The sequence below is a fragment of the Eptatretus burgeri genome, chromosome 14, assembly GCF_056783735.1.
Source record: "Eptatretus burgeri isolate ZD-2024b chromosome 14, Ebu_testis_v1, whole genome shotgun sequence".
In the NCBI taxonomy this organism is placed as follows: Eukaryota; Metazoa; Chordata; class Myxini; order Myxiniformes; family Myxinidae; genus Eptatretus; species Eptatretus burgeri.
The window spans coordinates 67,429,342-67,447,403 of NC_140974.1; the positions used below are offsets into that span (position 1 = coordinate 67,429,342).

Sequence of the window (18,062 nt, forward strand, 5' to 3'; positions counted from 1 at the left end):
TATACATGGGTTTGTGCATCAAGAAATCTTTTGACGATGGCTCGTCTCAACAGATTTTATGTATATCATAAAATGGTAAATATTGTTAAGAACTGATATATAAGACTGTCTGGTTTTACCGACCATCACATGATTGTTATGGTGTGTGGCTTTCCTCATCATGTCTGTGGAAGTGCATATTGGACTTTTAATTTGAAACGTTTACAGAGTACACATTTCATTGAAGCTTTTAAAATGGTATGGGAAAAATGTGAGTCGCAAAAGAGTTCATACTTGAACTTAAGACAATGGTGGGACTGCACAAAGTCCCAAATCAAATGTTTTTGCCAACAATACTGCTCTTACAGCACATACAACGCTTTTGGTGTGATATCTTCTTTAAAAAAACGATATACTTATCTGTGAGCAGAAAGCTGGATTGTCTAGCGTGAATTTCCAACAGTTGTTGGAGAAAAGGACCCTTCTGGCTGAAATGGTGAAAGAGTGGGTTGCCTGCCCATTTTTCAGACTGCGGAACGAAAAAAATCCAACTTGATACACGAAATGAAAAAAATCCAACTTGACACAAAGGATTCTTGAATTTGGAAAAAACGGTCAAGACCTCTCAACAAATCCATGCTTTGTGCTCTTCTGGTGGTGATTTGTTGACCTCCCAGAGTGATATTAAGCATGAACTACAGGACTATTTTTCTAAACTCTTCGCAATAAGAACTGTGAATGAGGAGAACAGGAATGCGATGCTTCAACTGCTCCCTTCTCTGTCTGAAGACCAACAACAATTGCTTGAGCCTGGCATTTATCTTGGAGAACTCACTGCTGCGCTTAAGGATACCAAAGATGGGAAAGCCCCTCGACTTGACGGCCTTCCGGCTGAATTTTATCAGGCTTTCTGGGACATTCTAGGCCCTACTCTTCTTGAGGTCTTTCAGGACAGTGTTGATCAAGGTGAATTGCCACTGAACTGTCGGAGGGCAGTTTTCTGTCTCCTTCTGAAGAAAGGAAAACTGCATGAGACCGCAAATTTGGCAGCCTGTGTCACTCCTCAACACGGACTATAAAATCTTGTCAAAAGCACTTGCAACCCATCTAAAAGAAGTCATGTCTTTCTTGATTGGCACCGATCAGTCATACTGTGTTCCAGAACGTTCCATATATGATAATATTTGTTTGGTGAGAGACTTGATCAGTCTTGGTCGAACGACATCTCCTGGTTTTGGTTTATTATTTTTAGATCAAGAAAAAGCTTTTGACAGTGTTAACTATTCTTTTTTGTTTGATGTATTAAGGAGAACAGGGTTTGGGGAGAAATTTATTTCTTCTGTTAAGTTATTGTATAAAAATGCATCTTGTCTGCTGAAGGTTAATAACAGTCTTTGTTACCCTTTCCCCTTTCAGCGAGGCATTCGTCAGGGCTGTGCGCTATCAGGCATGCTCTACAATCTATCCGTTGAAGCAATATTAGCTTTACTCCGGAACTCAGTGTTAGGAGTCTCTATCAAAAAACTCCGAAGTAGTTGTTTCAGCTTATGCTGATGATATTTGTGTTGCTGTCTCAAATCAAAAAGATGTTTCTGAGGTCTCTCGTTGCCTTACCCAGTTTGAGTTCACTTCTACTGCAAGAGTAAATTGGAATAGAAGTGTAGCTTTTTGGGAGGGCCCCAGATCGCCTTCCTCATCCCTGCCTGTTTTACCAGGTGGAATACAGTGGAGTAGTGAGGGGTTTAAATATTTCGGCTTATTTCTAGGAATTGAAGCATTTGAACAAAATAATTGGGAGAGCTTCCTGGAAAAAATTAAATTGAAACTGGAAAGGTGGAAAAGATTGTACCAACTTATCTCACTTAAAACACGGGTGTCAATCATAAACAACCTGGTGGTTCCATTTATTTGGCATGAAGTTATCCCACTCGAACTTCCTAGATACTTGGTCATGCGCATTCAGAGGGTTCTGACTGATATTTTCTGGGGTGGCCACCATTGACTGGGCCCAGATGTGGTCTGCAGACTCCGAAATGCGGGTGGTCAAAATCTGATGCATATCCCAAGTCAGATAATGGCATTCCGGATTTCAACAATTAAGCGCCTACTGTCCAGTGAGTGTGTTCCTTGGCGACCTCTCATAAATGCCTGGTTGCAGAAAGCAGAAGGTCTGAAATATGACCGTGAACTTTTCCTCATCGACCTGCAACACGTTGACATGTCTCAGCTCCACAGTTTTCATCAGAGCCTTTTGAATGCTTGGCAAGTCCTCGGAGTGCAACGTTTAGAGGTGTCATACGATGCCCAAAAGTTTGTACATGAGCCATTAGTTCAGAATCCTTTATTCTCTGGAATTTCAACCTCCAGGTCGTTTATGCATTGTTTCACCAGTGTTGGAATAAACAGAGTGTGAGACCTGTTGCAGCCATCCTTGAATGCCTGGTTACCTGTTAGCTCACTTTTCTTAAAAAATTGGTGTTCGTTCTGCTGGAATAGTGGAAAATGTCTTGAAAGCAGTAAATCAAACCTTTCATCGACTAAACATCAGGTGGACTGGGGTGGATGAAATGGTAGACTCACGTCTCTATTTTCCTGAACTTCAAATTGCCTCAAAAAAACAAGAGGGTGTGTTCTCCTCAAACTTAGAGGAAATTGGTGTGTTTCACATCATGGGGAAAACGGCTATCTACAAGATATGTCTGGACGCATGTATACCTGGTTTTACAAAACTGTTAAAAAACTGGTGGAATGAGATCTTACCTGCTGGAACTTTTTAAATTCCAGTGTGGAACAAAATGTATAGTTCTCCAACTCTTGGGCGAACAGGAGACCCGAATTGGCGACTTGCACATCAACCCCTGGTCACACAGACCATAAGTTAACAAAAGTTAAACTTAAGTTTAACTTTAAAACTCCATAAGTTTAACTCTTCTGTTCCGATTTTTTGTCCTTTTGTGATTTAATTGAAGATGTGGCCCATGCTTTTATTGAATGTAAGAGATGGGTACCCCTCTTTCTCTTCCTTCAACAGCTATTCTATAAATTTAATTTTGTTTTTGTCCTTTCCAGTCTTTATTTATGGAATCGAGGGGAATTATAAGAGTAAACCAGTACTCTCGTTTTTGTCTTTTCTGTTGGGTATTGCTAAACTGGCAATTTATAAAACCAGGAAAGCAAAATTGAAGGAGAAAAATGTAAATGTGCTTTTGTGCTTTGAAGGTATGTTTCGGCACGAGTAAAATGGAGCAGGCTTATCTTTTGAGCTTGGATATTGTGGGTGATCAGTGGTACACTGATGAGGTTGTGAGCTTTTCATGATGGAATCTGGTTTGTAAAAGTGTAAAGTACTTACACTTACATTTTGCAAATATGTATTATTCTGTGGTGTGTTTGACATGAACAGACACACTTGTTTGTATTGCTTTTGTTGAATTTATTTTTGCTGTAAAATCTTTTGGATTTGTTTTTGTGGAGTGTGCTTTTCTGGTGTGTTTTGATACTTTTATAATAAAAGTATACACGTCTTTCTCTTTCTCTTTCTTTCCTTTTCTCTCTCTCTCTCTTTTCTCTCTCTTTTCTCTCTTTTTTTTCTCTCTCTTTTCTCTCTCTTTTCTCTCTATTTTCTCTCTGTCTCTGTCTCTGTGCTCACACTAGTCACATTTCTATCATCACTTGATACAGTATTTGCCTTCTTCTTTGTCCTCTCACCAAGATGAGAGTCACAAGGTCCAGCCCATGGCTGTTTCCTCCAGAAGTTCGACGACTCACATGTGCCTGAAGAAGCTTATGGTGCTCAGGCTCAGATGGTTAAACTGGGCTGACTGCGAATGTAAATCTCTATGTCTCTCTTGGCTGCTCAACCTCATCAGCCATGAAATGCAGAGTGTAAAAAGCCTTATGATGTAATGCCCAATTTTATTTTATTTTTTACATTGATATAAGGCTCATGGTTTGAGAGGTACTGTACAATGTTGACTGGTTAGAGTGTGCTTATGCACCTTTTTCTTTGTGTTTTTGTTTCTGTTTCTGTACCACTCTTCTTGTTGCTATTTGACAGGCCGAGAGGACCGGGGACGTCGACTTTTCCGTCATTACACTGTCGGTGGTTCTTATGACAACTTTGATCCAAGGTATGATGTTCTCTTGTTTTATTTCCTTCCTTTCATCCATCCCATTTGGTATTCTTGCACACTTGGCCCACCCCTCTTTTTATTTCTTTTTGTGTTTTTTTTACACCTCAATAGGTCACACTACTTTATTTCACATGTCAATATTTCACAATACAAGTGATCGTAACATGTTTTAACAAAAGCAGAGGTCAAAATATGGTAATTCTGATTCAACATAATGTGTATTCAGTAATGTCATCTCTAAAATGTCTGACTTAGAAAGGAGATCAAATATGGATGTTCTGCAGTGGTTAAAATCATAAATATTCATTAACTATTCCAAAAAAAGATTGTTTATGGTGGTTGCACAACACTGCATGCTTAAACAAAATTAGTTCCATTTTGCAAAGCTTTTAAAAGCTGACTTTTTGTTTTTTGGTGTGCTTTTAACAATCAGCAAGTTTTCTGTGCCAGTTAAACCGTGGCCACATACCCGGGCTGGACATGTATCAACTATCGTTTTGCTGGATTTTTTTCAGTCGACTCCTGATTTTGTCATTCATGTAAAAAAGCAATTGGTTTGGAAATCATCATCACACTCTCATGGAGCGATGGCGTATGTATGTTGTATGTGTTATCTACTCTTCTGAGAGGATTTGACCTCGGAAGCTGAAACTTTCAAGGATTTTGAGGGCACCCTGGGGTTGTGCATGTGCAAGTTTTGTTTGATTCCATCAAGTTCTGCAGAATAAGTTTTTTGCCGTTTTCGTTTTCTTCCTTTGGGGTCGGTGGGAAGAGGTACGTTTTCTCAAAATCTGATAAGGAAGCCTAATTCAAGAAAACGTACACTCTATGTATGTTTTTGCTTCATCTTTCATATGTCATATTTTATACATAACCCGTGTTATTTTTTGGTGGGAGCAGTCAAGGCAGCGGTCTGTTGCCTATACACCACACTCAAATTTATGGATGTGTCAGAAGATTAAGGGATGGATGTGTTGCACACTTGGAACAAGATTGCCCATAGGACAGTTACTTTGCTAGTGTGCTTAATTAAATGTGATTCACCTTCTGCATGGGGGATATTAACCTTGGGCTAGGCAATATTTATTTAGTTGAGTTTTATAGGTTGTGGGAAGGAAACAACTGCACCTTGTGGATGAGTTAGCATTAAAATGGCTATTTTTGAATGTTTTTAAAACAGGGGGTCAGCATTACTATGTCAACTTATAATCTTGCATTCAACAGTTTGTTTCCTTGCAAATGCTACTGATGAAAGTGTTAATAAAAACGCTATTTATAAATTGGTGAAATGTTTTTTTTATTTTCCTCAAAGTGGATTTGGTGTAATTCAGTTGCTCCTTAATAGTCCTGTTAACACAGTGGAAGTCTCAATCCTAAATGTAATGCTTTGTCTAGATTGGGAGCAGGATGGCCAACTTGATGCTGATAATTGCTTTACTTGATTGGGAGCAGGATGGCCAACTTGATGCTGATAATTGCTTTACTTGGAAGCATGCTTACAATTGTCTATCGGCATAACCATGGCAGCTCGATGCCAATGCACCTGGCTCTTCTTGTCAGCAGTGTGCCAGCAGAAACAGGTTATAGTTTTTCAGCCAATGAGAAGCTTGTGAATTTAATCAGACAATGACGGTGGGTCTTGTTTGACGGTACCAAGAAGGGTTTTCGGGATATATTTTGGGCTGGCATTTGCGCATCACATAACGATTGCGATATTACTCAGTGAGGCCTCTGGAATTCGGCCTCATTCCTTGAGGCGGTTTCCACGAGGCAGGAGTCAAGTGTCATCAAAATGTAACAAAAGGAACCAGACCAGAAGGTTAGGAAGGCAAGAAACAATCAAATTAGATATTTTTTCATGAGAATGGTGAAACAACCAACAAGATATCCTTGGTAAAATCACAGGGGGGGGGGGGCTGATTAGCTAGAGCATGCATAATCAATTGGAAAAGTCCAACAAAGGACATTCAAAAACTTATTCGAATGACATTCACAATAAGCCAAGACATGCAAACTTTTTATTTCTTCAATATATAGGTATACTGGAGATGATTAGTCAGAAAATATATAAATGTATTTATTTCTTTCTCTATTCCTTCTTTACTGTTTTCCTGCATCTCAGACAATCGTAAGTATCTCAATCGTAGAACCTTTTTTTTGTATACCATGTTGAGGCGAGTGTAAGAGTGTCAGAGCTGATAGACAGAACATATAACAAGGCAGGAGACAATTGGGGTTGGAGAGGAAAGCACAAAGTAGTGGAGAACAGAGACAACAGCAGATCTTTGGAAGGGAGGGTGATGGGGCGGGGTACATGGGGTAAACAACATGGTACTACAGTGATTTTCAGGAAGAAACAGGGAATTTGAAGGAGGTGGGTTTGGGTTGCATTACCGGGGGTAAGGAAAGATCAAGATTTTGGATGGGCGAAGATATGAGATGGTAGTGAACAGCTGTTTTGATGACCTGGAGGGAGGAATGGGATTGAAGAGAGTGTGGGAGATTGTTCCAGAGGTGGGGAAAAAGAGGAATGAAAGAGTGAAGGTGAGCAGTGATTCCTGATTTTGGCAGTTTCACCAGAAGGAGTTTTTTGGCAGCCCTTGAGCACCCTGAGAAAATACAGGGTGGGGGGGGCAGACCACAGACAGAGCACGGGGTGACAAGGCCGGAGAGGATACGGTAGAAGACAGAAAGACCACCGACCTGCCTCTGGTGAGAGAGTGAGAGACCCAAAGACTCAGTCAGCTTCATCACAGGCGATACCAATGATTCTAAAAGCCTTGGTTTTCACATCGTGAAGTCGAGTGAGGTGTGAGGCGAGAGTACCACCCAAGGGTGGTGAACAGTACTCCATCAGACTGCAGATGAAAGCTTTGTAAGTGGTTAGTAGCTCAGGTGTGCTAAGTAAGGACCTTGAACGATGTTGGATGCCCAGTCGGTGACTGACTTTGGAGGCCAGCTTGGAGATGTGGCTTTCCCAGGAACGACTGTGGCAAATAGTGAGGTCCAAAAGCTTGAAAGAAAGGACTTCTTCAACGGGATTGTTGAGAAAGTATATTAGGGGGTCGGGGGGGGGGTCCAGACGGTCCTTTTGGAGAGGCATAGAGTGAGATTTGTTAGGATTGAAAGACATATTACAAGTGTTGACCAGCTTGTGATTTTATGCAGGTCTGCAGAGAGTGTGGAGGCTGCTGCCTGCCGATCAGAGGGATGGCATATGGTACGGCAGAGGGTGGGAGTCATCAGCAAAGAGCTATAGAGGATTTTCCAGAGTCGGAGAGATCATTGATGAAAATCAGAAAAAGCACAGGGCCCAGAACACTGCCTTGAGGAACTCCAGCCTGGATGGGAAGAGGAGATGAAAGAATTGCATTCAGAACCACATGTTGACTGCGACAGGAGAGAACATCCAGGGGCCATGAGTGGAGATTCACTTGGACACCATAAGAAGAGAGTTTGGTGAGCAATGTGGGATGCCAGACGGTATCGAAAGCTCATGATATCTCTCGGGAGATGGCTCTGATCTCATGTTTGGCATTTAGGATCTCCATCTGTTGTTGGGAAAGCAGAGTAGCATGTTCAGTGTTGGGTGACCTGGTCTAAATCCAAATTAATGGTCAGATATCAAGCCAATGGAGAAGAGGAAGGATTTGATGTCGGAAGCGATCATGGATTTCATAACCTTGCTGATGATTGGGAGCAGGCTGATTGGTTTGTAGTTGCAGGGGTTTTTTTCCAGTTTTTGCACCTTTTTTATGCAAAGCAGTCATGTTTGCTGATTTCCAAGCAGATGGCAGATGACGTTGAGTAAAGCAGGTTTTCAGCAGCAGAGCAGGTTTTTAGAACATGAGGGCTGATGCCGTCTAGACCGTTTGCAGAATATGAGTCGAAGTTTGACAGGAAGCTCTCCACCTTATCAGGAGTAAAGGACACAGAGTCCAGGAACAGCTGGGTGCGACTGCGAAAGGTGGGTACAGAAAGCGATGGGTTTAGGAATCAAGATTTAGAAGCAAACATAGAGTTTAGGCATTTAGCCTTTTTGCGTGTAGTGTCAGCTGTGCAGCCATTTGAGGTAAGGGAGGGGATGGAGGTGGGAACATCCACAAGAAACAGACTTAACTAGACACCATCAGGAATTGGAGGAGGGAGACAGGTTTGAGAGTTCAGACTTGAGATGAGAACGATGTTGTTTCCTGGCTCTCCTGAGGGGAGATACACACTTGTTCCGAGCTTTGTGGAAGGAAGCAAATTGCCTTCAGTTGGATATGCCTTCCACGAGGCGAAGGTAAATTGTTTCAGGACAACTGCCTCGCCACAAGCTTCAGTGTACCATGGGCGGGAAGAAGGGTAGGACAACTGAAGATGAGACGGGATAAATCTGTGCATGAGAGAGAAAATTTCTTTGAAAAAATTCCCAGTATGAATTGATGGTAATGAGAGAATAAATAGGAGATCAGTCGAGAAGTTCGATGGCGGCTTGAACATCCTGCCAGTCAGCCTGAGTGAAATGCCAGACTCGTCAGCGCTGAGGTGGTTCTCCAATAACAGCCAGAGAGATGACCGCTTTAACAAGCATATGGTGAGACGAACCGATTGGAGCAGGAGAAGAACAGCAGACATTTTTTGGGGAAATTGGTCAAAGTCAAATCCAGAAGAAGTGGAGTCCCATTGGCTGAGATCCGAGTCAGGAAGTTGACAGATTGTGTCAGTCCCAAGAGGTCCTTTGCTGAAGTGCCATGGCAGATGAGAGAGGTACCCACACCCAGCCAACTGGCATGATGGCAATTTAAGTCACCACATATGAGGAAGACAGAGTTTGGATGAGTGGAGAGAAGTTGGTCCATGTTTTTGGTGAGCGAGATGTAAATGGAGTTATCACTGTTTGATGGATGGTATAACACACAGATAAACAAGAAAAAGAGTAATCAGAGATTGCAAACCCCCATCAGGACTTCTTTTGAGTGGTGTATTTTTATAGATTTTCAGGTAAATCCAATATGGCTGCCAAACCATGTGATCTATGATGTCATATGTATGACTGTTTTGTTCCTCATGGATTGGCAGTCATATGTGTAAAGTTTCGCCTCAATCTTTTCAGACATTTCAGAGAAGATTTTTGAAGGTTTTTAAAATAAAACAATATGGCTGCCGAATCACGTGACCGATGACGTCATGAATTTTTTTTATGTGGACCATTTTATCCTGTGATGACCCTCAAAAATTTTCATACTGATCGGATGTGGCGTTCTTCATATGCAATTATGATGTCATAACGAGGGTACCTATGATGTCATAAAAAACCTCACTCGTTCCCCATGAGGAGTACTTGCTATGTGCCAAGTTTCAATTTTTTCCTTGGTGCAGTTTCAAAGATACAGAGGTCCAAAGTTTTTTTTCCCGTTTTTCCAATATAGCTGCCACACCACGTGACTTATGACGTCATAATTATCATTGAAGCATTTTACATGAGTAGTCACACCAATGGTGAAAATTTTGTTTCAATCTGACAAGCGGTTGCGGAGAAAAACGCAAAAGTGCTGTGCGGACAAACAGACAGACAGAGACACAGACAGACAAACAAATGAAAAATCACTCATCAAGTGACAACTTGGCAAAACAGCACAAAGTAGAACGCCACTTGGTAGAGCACATACCTCTGCCAGGTGGAACAATTCACGTTTAGTGGGGACTGGTGGGTTCACCCAACCGGTGGGTAGGGAGTGGGGGTGAGGGGGGGGGTGGGGTGAAAGTCGGGAAGGTTTTGGTGAGTGAGGCACACGGGGAGTGGGGTGGGGTTGGGGAGGAAGTATAAAGTGAGGAATAAGCAAGAAAACAATGCACCAACAGTCAGCAACTACACCGAGCGCCTACACCAACAGTCAGCTCCTACACCGATAGTCAACACCTACAGTTATCACCTGCACCTACACTGAGCGCCTACACCAAAAGTCAGTACTTTCACCAACAGTCAGCACCTACACCAACAGTCAGCGCTTACACCAACAGTCATCGCCTACACTGAGCACCTGCACCTACAGTCAGCACCTCCACCAACATTCAGCATCTACAGTCAACAAGCAGAAACTCAAATACAAGGCAGCCCTGCAATGGCACGTATGCACTCCTACCTGTCCCCTTGCTCCAAACACCTGTATCAATCAGCTCTTAATATTATTCCAACTGATTATGTGCCCTTATTCTCATCACTTTACCCTTAACTGGCAAATTATCCTCAAATCAGAATGATACTCTCTGAGTGAAAGAAAAAACAAATCTTGTTTTCTGATGCCTGCTTGAACTTGTTGCCCCATTTTGTATTTCTCACATTGCCTTTCTTCTCATTTTTGCGATTGCATACACTCGTGCAAATTTTGCACACGTTAACACATTATGTAACATTATGATTTTCAATTATTTTATGCAAACACATGAGCTTTCTTGGCCTGTGAAGTGAATTAGCCGAGTGATGCTGTATTTGCAAAAATGGCAGTAATTACATATTGGTTTCTCGCTTGGTAGTTAAAATACTCTCTTTTCATGTCTGTCAACTTGTAGTTATTTTTTTTATTATGAAATTTTGAACCTACCCACTTGACTATGTGGTCTTACATTTGTGGCCCTTTCACTGACCAATGAAAACTCTTCGTAGAATCGTGGCTATATGGATCAGAAACGGTTATATTGAGGAAATGTGCTTGACTCAGCTACTCTTTTAACCAGTCCAAGGAAATTGGAATATTACCATCCAGCTAGGACAATGACATTGCCCTAACTCCACAACTGACTGGTCCAGCCTTTGCCGATGTCAGGCCAGCACCAATGTACTTACTGGGAAGGATTACCTGAAAGACACTGGGCCAAAAATATGCTCTTTGTTAAAGATATTGTGGAATCTTAAGTACAGACATGAAGGGCCGTTGAACATCCTCTTCACTGAACAGGATGTTCTTTCATATGCCCACTAACTCACACTGTACCAGAAGGCAGTTTTCTGATACATTTGTGTTGGCAATTTTACAAAGGATATAGAACAGGAGCCAGGGGTCATTTATTTAGTGGAACTGACCAAGTATATTGTTATTATTTCCAAATAGTACACCCCTTGGGGTATTCAAAACACCTATACTCTTCAGGTACTGTGATAGTACATTCCAACGTCAGAGTCCAATAACTAAACAACATGACACCGTTGACGATGGCCAAACATTTCAATTCCGCAAATGACGAACTATCTCTTCTCATATAAAACAGTCTTTTTGGGTATTTAGTGAAATAATATACAGAAAACCCTTAAATATCACATGGGTTACGTTCCTGGAAAATGCCGTGATATTCAAAACCACTGCAGTTAAAACCAAGGGTCAAAGGGGAAAAGGGAGTTAGGTTATTGGGCTTTGAGAAATTATAGAGGAAGGTGGGCAGCATCCAAAAATAAGCACATCACAATTGCAACTACAACTTCACTCGGCAGAGTGCATACCTCCACCTGGCTGAACAGTTTAAGTTTTGTATCCCACTGACAGGCTGTATCTGCATCCGGACCTGAACCAATATCTAAACGGTTTGTTCTGGTCACCTAACCAATCATCCACTGAGTTTTGTCGTAACCCATCCACAACTTTTTGAAATATCGTCCTATTTTCGTTTTGGACCCAATCTTTCAATTGTGAAGAGTCACTTTAAAAATTATCGGATCTGGATCTTCACCAAGCGCTAATTAATTCGTCCTTGTCACACACCCAACCTGTCCACCAAGTTTCATCCAAATCCATCCATAACTTTTTGAAATATCGTGTGTGTGTGTGTGTGTGTGTGTGTGTGTGTGTGTGTGTGTGTGTGTGTGTGTGTGTGTCGAGGCGTTGATGCCCCTTCACCAAGGCATGAAGACGTCGATGTACTTGAGAGAAAATTGTTTATTGTTTACGAATACATGCGGCCGCACGGAGAGCAGCAAACACCAGGAACACCAATTAGCAATTGAGGTTACCGGGAGAGTGTTCTGGCTCTATCAGTTGAGCTACTCTCTTATATACGGTTCTATCTTGGACAAATGCTTATTTCGCAATTGTCCTTTCTTTCAACCTGACCAGCTGCCTTTGGCAACTCGCTTATGTTCTTCAACAACCATAAATCAAGCAAGATAACGAGGAAGCAAAGTTACTTCCTAATGCTGCAAACAGCATTCTTCTGGATTACTCAAGACTGACCCCATCCTTATCTCTACACACGGCATTCCAATGTTCCTTTGTGAACAGCAAGCAGGAATATATTTTAATTAACGGCAGGCGAGTGAATTGAGTTGGGAGAAACAAAGCTTTAACAAAGGTATAAATCCCAACGTGTGTGTGTGTGTGTGTGTGTGTGTGTGTGTGTGTGTGTGTGTGTGTGTGTGTGTGTGTGTGTGTGTGTGTGTCTTGTTCATAAAGCATAACACATTCTATCTGCTAACCCCCCGACCACCACCCCACTCTCTCTTTGTCCCATTCTTGCTCTACCCACTCCCAATACAGTGCAGCACCCTCCTCCCACACCTACCTCTCTCACTCTCCCTCCCCCTCCCCCTCCCTTTCTCTATCTTTGTCTCTATCTCTGGACATATGCAGATGGTAGTTATGGCTGGACGGTGTTTCTTTCCGGATGTGTCTGAGCGGTGTTTCCCCTTCACCTCTTCAGCATGGCTCTGGATGTGTCCGGGTGGTGTTTGTCTCTGAATGTATGCAGGCAGCGATTATGTCCAGATGGGAGTTTGTCTCCAGAAGCGTCAGGGCAGTGTTTGTTTCTGGGCACTTCGGGGTGGTGTTTGTCTCCAGACACGTTGGGGTGGTGTTTGCCTCTGGACGTGTCGGGGTGGTGTTTGTCTCCAGACGCATCAGCGCACTGTTTGTCTCCGGACACGTCAGGGCGGTGTTTGTCTCCGGATGTGTCCGAGCAGTGTTTGACTCCAGATGGTTTGGCTCCGGATGCGTCCAGCGGGTGTTTTTCTCTGGGCCGTATTTATAGCATGACTGGTAGAAAATGGATTTCAGACATTATTTTGTTTCCATCTTTACTGTTATTCAATGCAGAATCATTTTGATGAGTCAGTATGAATCGTAATTAACGCTCCACCTCACATCTGCCTTCCCTTCCCCCACCCTTCCTTGCTCCCACATCCATCCTCGCTCGCACTCCCCTCCTCGCTCCCACATCCCTTCTCGCTCCCACACCCCTCTTCACTCCCACACCCCTCCTCACTCCCCCTCCCTCCTCTCTCTTTTCTTCTTCACCTCTTCACTCTCCACCCACCCCTCCTCTCTTTTTCCCCACCCCCTCTCTCTCTCTCTCCCCCCACCGCCCTTTCTTATCCCCATCAGCGAAGCGATGGACGGTATTTGCTAGTATATATATAAACGAGAAATCATCTGAAAATACATAGCCTGTCCGATTTGTCTTATGACTTCTTCTTCTTCTTCTTCTTCCGTTTGCTTATCTGTACCTTTGACGTTTTGACAAATTATTAATTTGTCTTCTCCACATTCTAAAAATATAGCTTTATTGAAAATTTGATGACAAAAGCTCAATTGATAAAAAATAAGTTATGGCCTGGACAGACACACAGACACACACACATACATAAGTGATTGCAAAACTTTGTCTTCCGCTGCGTGGGGGGCGGGCTGTCTAGAACAGCACTCAGTCGAGCGCATGCCTCCACCAAGCTGAACAGTTTACATTTTGTATCCCACTGATAGGCCGGATCTGCTGACCTGAAACAAAATTTAATCGACTTGTTCTTCTCATCTAACCAATTTTCATCCGAATCCATCCACAACTTTTTGAGATATCATGCTATATATCGTTTTTGGCCCTATCTCTTAATGATGAAGAATCACTTAAACATTTTTTTTAAAGTTCTCGTATCCGGATCCGAGTTCGGATCTTCACCACAATCGAATCATTTTATCCTTGTCGCACACCCAACCTGCCTACCAAATTTTGTCCAAATCCGTCCATTACTTTTTGAGATATCCTGTTCAAAGACAAACAAACAAATAACAGGGGTGAAAATATAACCTCCGTCCACTGAACACAAGGCTTTCACCTTTAAATTTACTCCAAAACAGTGAAGTGAGTGAGGTAAAAATATTACTTACTACACAGTAAATATAAAACACAAGACTTGGCTAAAGATGATAATTATGCTGTTGGATAAAGATTGTTTAGAGGACGCTTTGGCGCCATTATTAGCTGTGGTGCGAGATGACCGATGATTCACAACTCTGCTCAAAAACCACGATTGGTCGAAATGAATCCCCGAGATAACTAAATTGGTATGCAAAGAGGATGCCCGCATTTGTTCAAAACCCCGACATTCCAATCCGCGATATTTAAAGGTTCACCTGTTTGTGTAATATTCATGCACACAAAAAATTGTTTTCAGGAACATTAATGAAAAAAAACAAAACAGTTAAAGGCCCGGTCACACCTTGACGTTTTAGCCAACGTATGCCGATTTTTGAATTTTTTTTCTAAAACGCTGGCACACGTTGAATACGTTATGGGTAAGTTTTGATAACATTGAGAGCACGCTGAAAAACACTGCCATACATCGTTGTACGTTGGCTTTAAACGTTGTACTTTTCGGTTGTCCTCAAATTTTTTCATGCTTGAAATTTCACGACATATGCCGGCGTATGACTCACACGTTCCGCTACGCTGGCCACAAGTTGTATGCACGGTCTGCGATCGTTGACAGACGTCAACACATGCTACTTGTAAGTTAATCATAAGTTGAGACACGCCGAGGTAATGTTTAGCGTACCCGAAACTTATTTCTAACCTATGATTAACGTGTTGTTGGCACGTTACGCGATCGTTGCCACACATCGACAGACGTTACTTTTAAGTTACTCATAGGCTGAAAGACGTCGGTATAATGGATCGTCCTTGCGTCATTGTCCACGGCCACGGCCAGGACACTTATTTGCAGCATTCTTCAAACTTTTCTTCGGCATGAGGAGGATGTTCACACTTCGATGTCTTGCTTGGCTATGATTCCAATTGTCCATCGGCAGCGTCTATTTAAAATAGTCGAGTTTGAGCGTTTTAACACGTTCAGAAGAAACGCTTCAAATTTCAAAACCTCAGCGTCAAAAAACAAAGGCGAGTGACAGCAATTTAAATCGTTCATTGTAAACAATGAGAATAGCTGAGTGGTACCGTTTAAAAGTTGAGTGCAAAAAAAATCCAATTGTTGAGCGCAAGCGTCTACTTTCAATAGTGGAGATGCAGCCATTTAAATCGTTGAGTTTATCATTTAAATCGTTAAATCGTTAAACGTAAGGACGATCCATCATAACCCACACCCTCCCCCTCACACTCACCTACTACTGCCAACATGAACAAACTACTACTAATACTAATACTAATACTGATACTGATACCGTTACTGCTGACAGGGATATCGACTCAAAAAGGACTCGAAAACACTGTTGGGTTCCCCTTTTATGAGCAGCATTTTTATATACCAATTCCCAAAACCACTGAGAACACGTCTTTATATGGCAGTTGTAAGCTAGAAACACGTTCATTTTTTTTTTTGTCGACCAGAAGACGTCATTGGAATACGTCTACATACGTCGATGTGTGTTGGGACTACGTAAAGAATTGGTTCAAAGCATGTCAAACATAAGTTAGAAATAAGTTTCGCGTAAAAAAGACATTACCGCGACGTGTTTCGACTTATGAGTAGCTTGTAAGTAGCCTTTGTGGACGTGTGTAAGCGTCCGCATATCGTGTGTAAAACTTATCCCCATCGCATGCGGAACATGTGTCATACGCCGGGTACGTCGTAAAATTTTGAACATGTTTAAAATTTCTTGACGTACTCTACTTACTACGACGTATGATAGCGTACTTTAGCGTTCTACTCACGTATACCAAACTTACTCATACCGTATTTGACGTGCCCCAACGTTTTAGACACATTTTTCTTAGGTCGGCATACGTTGGCAAGATCGCCAAGGTGTGACCGTGACGTTGACACTTCCATGTCTACGGCAGTTATGATTCGAATCGTTGTGCGTCAGCCTTTTAATAGGCTACGTCACGACATCGTCGGCGATGCGTGCAACGCGCTATGCCTAAGTTAGACTATCGTTGGGCATCGGTTGTGTAGGCCGACAACAGATTCAGTATTCGTTGGTATAAGTTATCTATAACACAACGAAACGTTCTGTGTCCGTTACCAATGCGTTATACATAAGACCAAGTCGCTATGAATACGTCCGAATCTTAAAAAAAAACATCAAAAGTTCAACGTAAGCCAGCGTTTTAGATACATTTTAATACGTTGCATTCGCTGGCTAAAACGTCAAGGTGTGACCGGGCCTTAAAGAACTTCAAATAATTATATCAGTGGAACTTTTTTTCCATAAAATAAATGCATAAACGTATCAACACAAAGAATACTTGTGAAGTTTGTGAAGCTTCATTCATCAACAGATGAAACAGTTAATAAAATAGACTTGTTCATGATACACAAACTGGGTGCCTTCGTCATGTTCATAATACCGATTTACTCTGTTCATCACCACATCAGTGTCCACATCATGTCTTCAGCACATCATCTTCATCCTCATCATTGTCTTGAGAAATGTCGCCAGTTGTATGCCCCGTGAAATCCTCTGGAGACTGTCTACCCTCAACAAACCATGCCATCTACAAATGTTTTTCTGTATTCAACTTCCAGCCATGTCGACCTGGGACAAAGTCAACAGGATTTGCTCTTCTGGCATCATGCCACCTGTGTGCCATGTAATTTGATCTCTGGAGCTTTTGTTAAAGAACAGCCTTACAAGGGGGAATGCAGCATGGATCAGAATATTTGATCTTCTCTTGAGGACTATCATCATCACGTGATCTTTCAGTTTTGGAGCACCGTACAAGCCACGCACACGTAAATGCTTCTATATTGTGGACAACACATTGTCATTGATAGTTTCTGTCTCTCTCAACTTTATAAAGACTTGCATGAAGCTGTCACTTTTCGTCATGATCTCATAAGGCCGAACTTTACCCTTTCGCATGAAAGACGAAGTTTAATCACATCCAGGCAATGAATGGAAAACAGGTAAGGTAGAACAGATGTCAGGTCCCAATTCACAAGCCAAACCAGTGATGTCAATAACCCTCCTTGTATTAGCTGAACTCAGAACAATATCCATCCATAACTATGCTTGTTGACTTGATGTATGATGTACAAGTACAGTGCCTTCAGAAAGTATTCACACCCCTCAACTTTTGTCACATTTTGTTGTGTTTCAGGCTGAATTTAAAATGGATTAAATTGAGATCTTTTTGCCACTGATCTACACAAAATACTCCATTATGACAAAGTGAAAACATATTTTTGAATAAATTTTAACAAATTTATTAAAAATTAAGTAAAGAAATATCTAATTTACAAAGTATTTAGCCCCCTGAGTCAATATTTCGTAGAAGCACCTGTGGCAGTGATTACAGCTTTGAGTCTTCTTGGGTGTGTCTGTATCATCTTTGCACATCTGGATTTGGGGATTTTCTCCCATTCTTCCTTGCAGATTTGCTCAAGCTCTGTCAAGTTGGATGGGGAGCGTCGGTGAACAGCAATATTCAAGTCTTTCCACCGATTATCAATGGGATTCAGATCTGGGCTTTGGCTGGGCCGCTCAAGGACTTTCACGTTCTTGTTCTGAAGTCATTCCAGTGTTGCTTTGGCTGTATGCTTGGGGCCATTGTCCTGTTGGAATGTAAATCTTCACCACAGTCTAAGGTCTTTTGCACTCTGAAGCAGGTTCTCCTCAAGGATTTGACTGTATTTGGCTCCATTCATTGTTCCCTCTATCCTTACAAGTCTCCCAGTCTCTGCTGCTGAAAAGCGTCCTCATATCATGATGTTGCCACCACCATGCTTCACGGTAGGGATTGTGT

At 42.0% G+C, this 18,062-nt stretch overlaps 1 protein-coding gene across 8 annotated transcripts in view; it reads left to right on the forward strand.

The window, feature by feature from the left end:
* LOC147013515 (SH3 and multiple ankyrin repeat domains protein 3-like) overlaps positions 1-18,062 on the forward strand; it is a 522,196-nt gene that overhangs the window by 295,833 nt on the left and 208,301 nt on the right. For all 8 annotated transcript variants that reach the window (XR_015051346.1, XR_015051345.1, XM_085855370.1 and 5 more), the window contains one exon: positions 4,037-4,109. Coding sequence is in view for 6 of the 8 variants with exons in the window: in XM_085855370.1 (XP_085711496.1) it covers positions 4,037-4,109 (73 nt within the window). In the remaining 2 variants the exon portion in view is untranslated. The remainder of the gene's footprint in view (positions 1-4,036; positions 4,110-18,062) is intronic.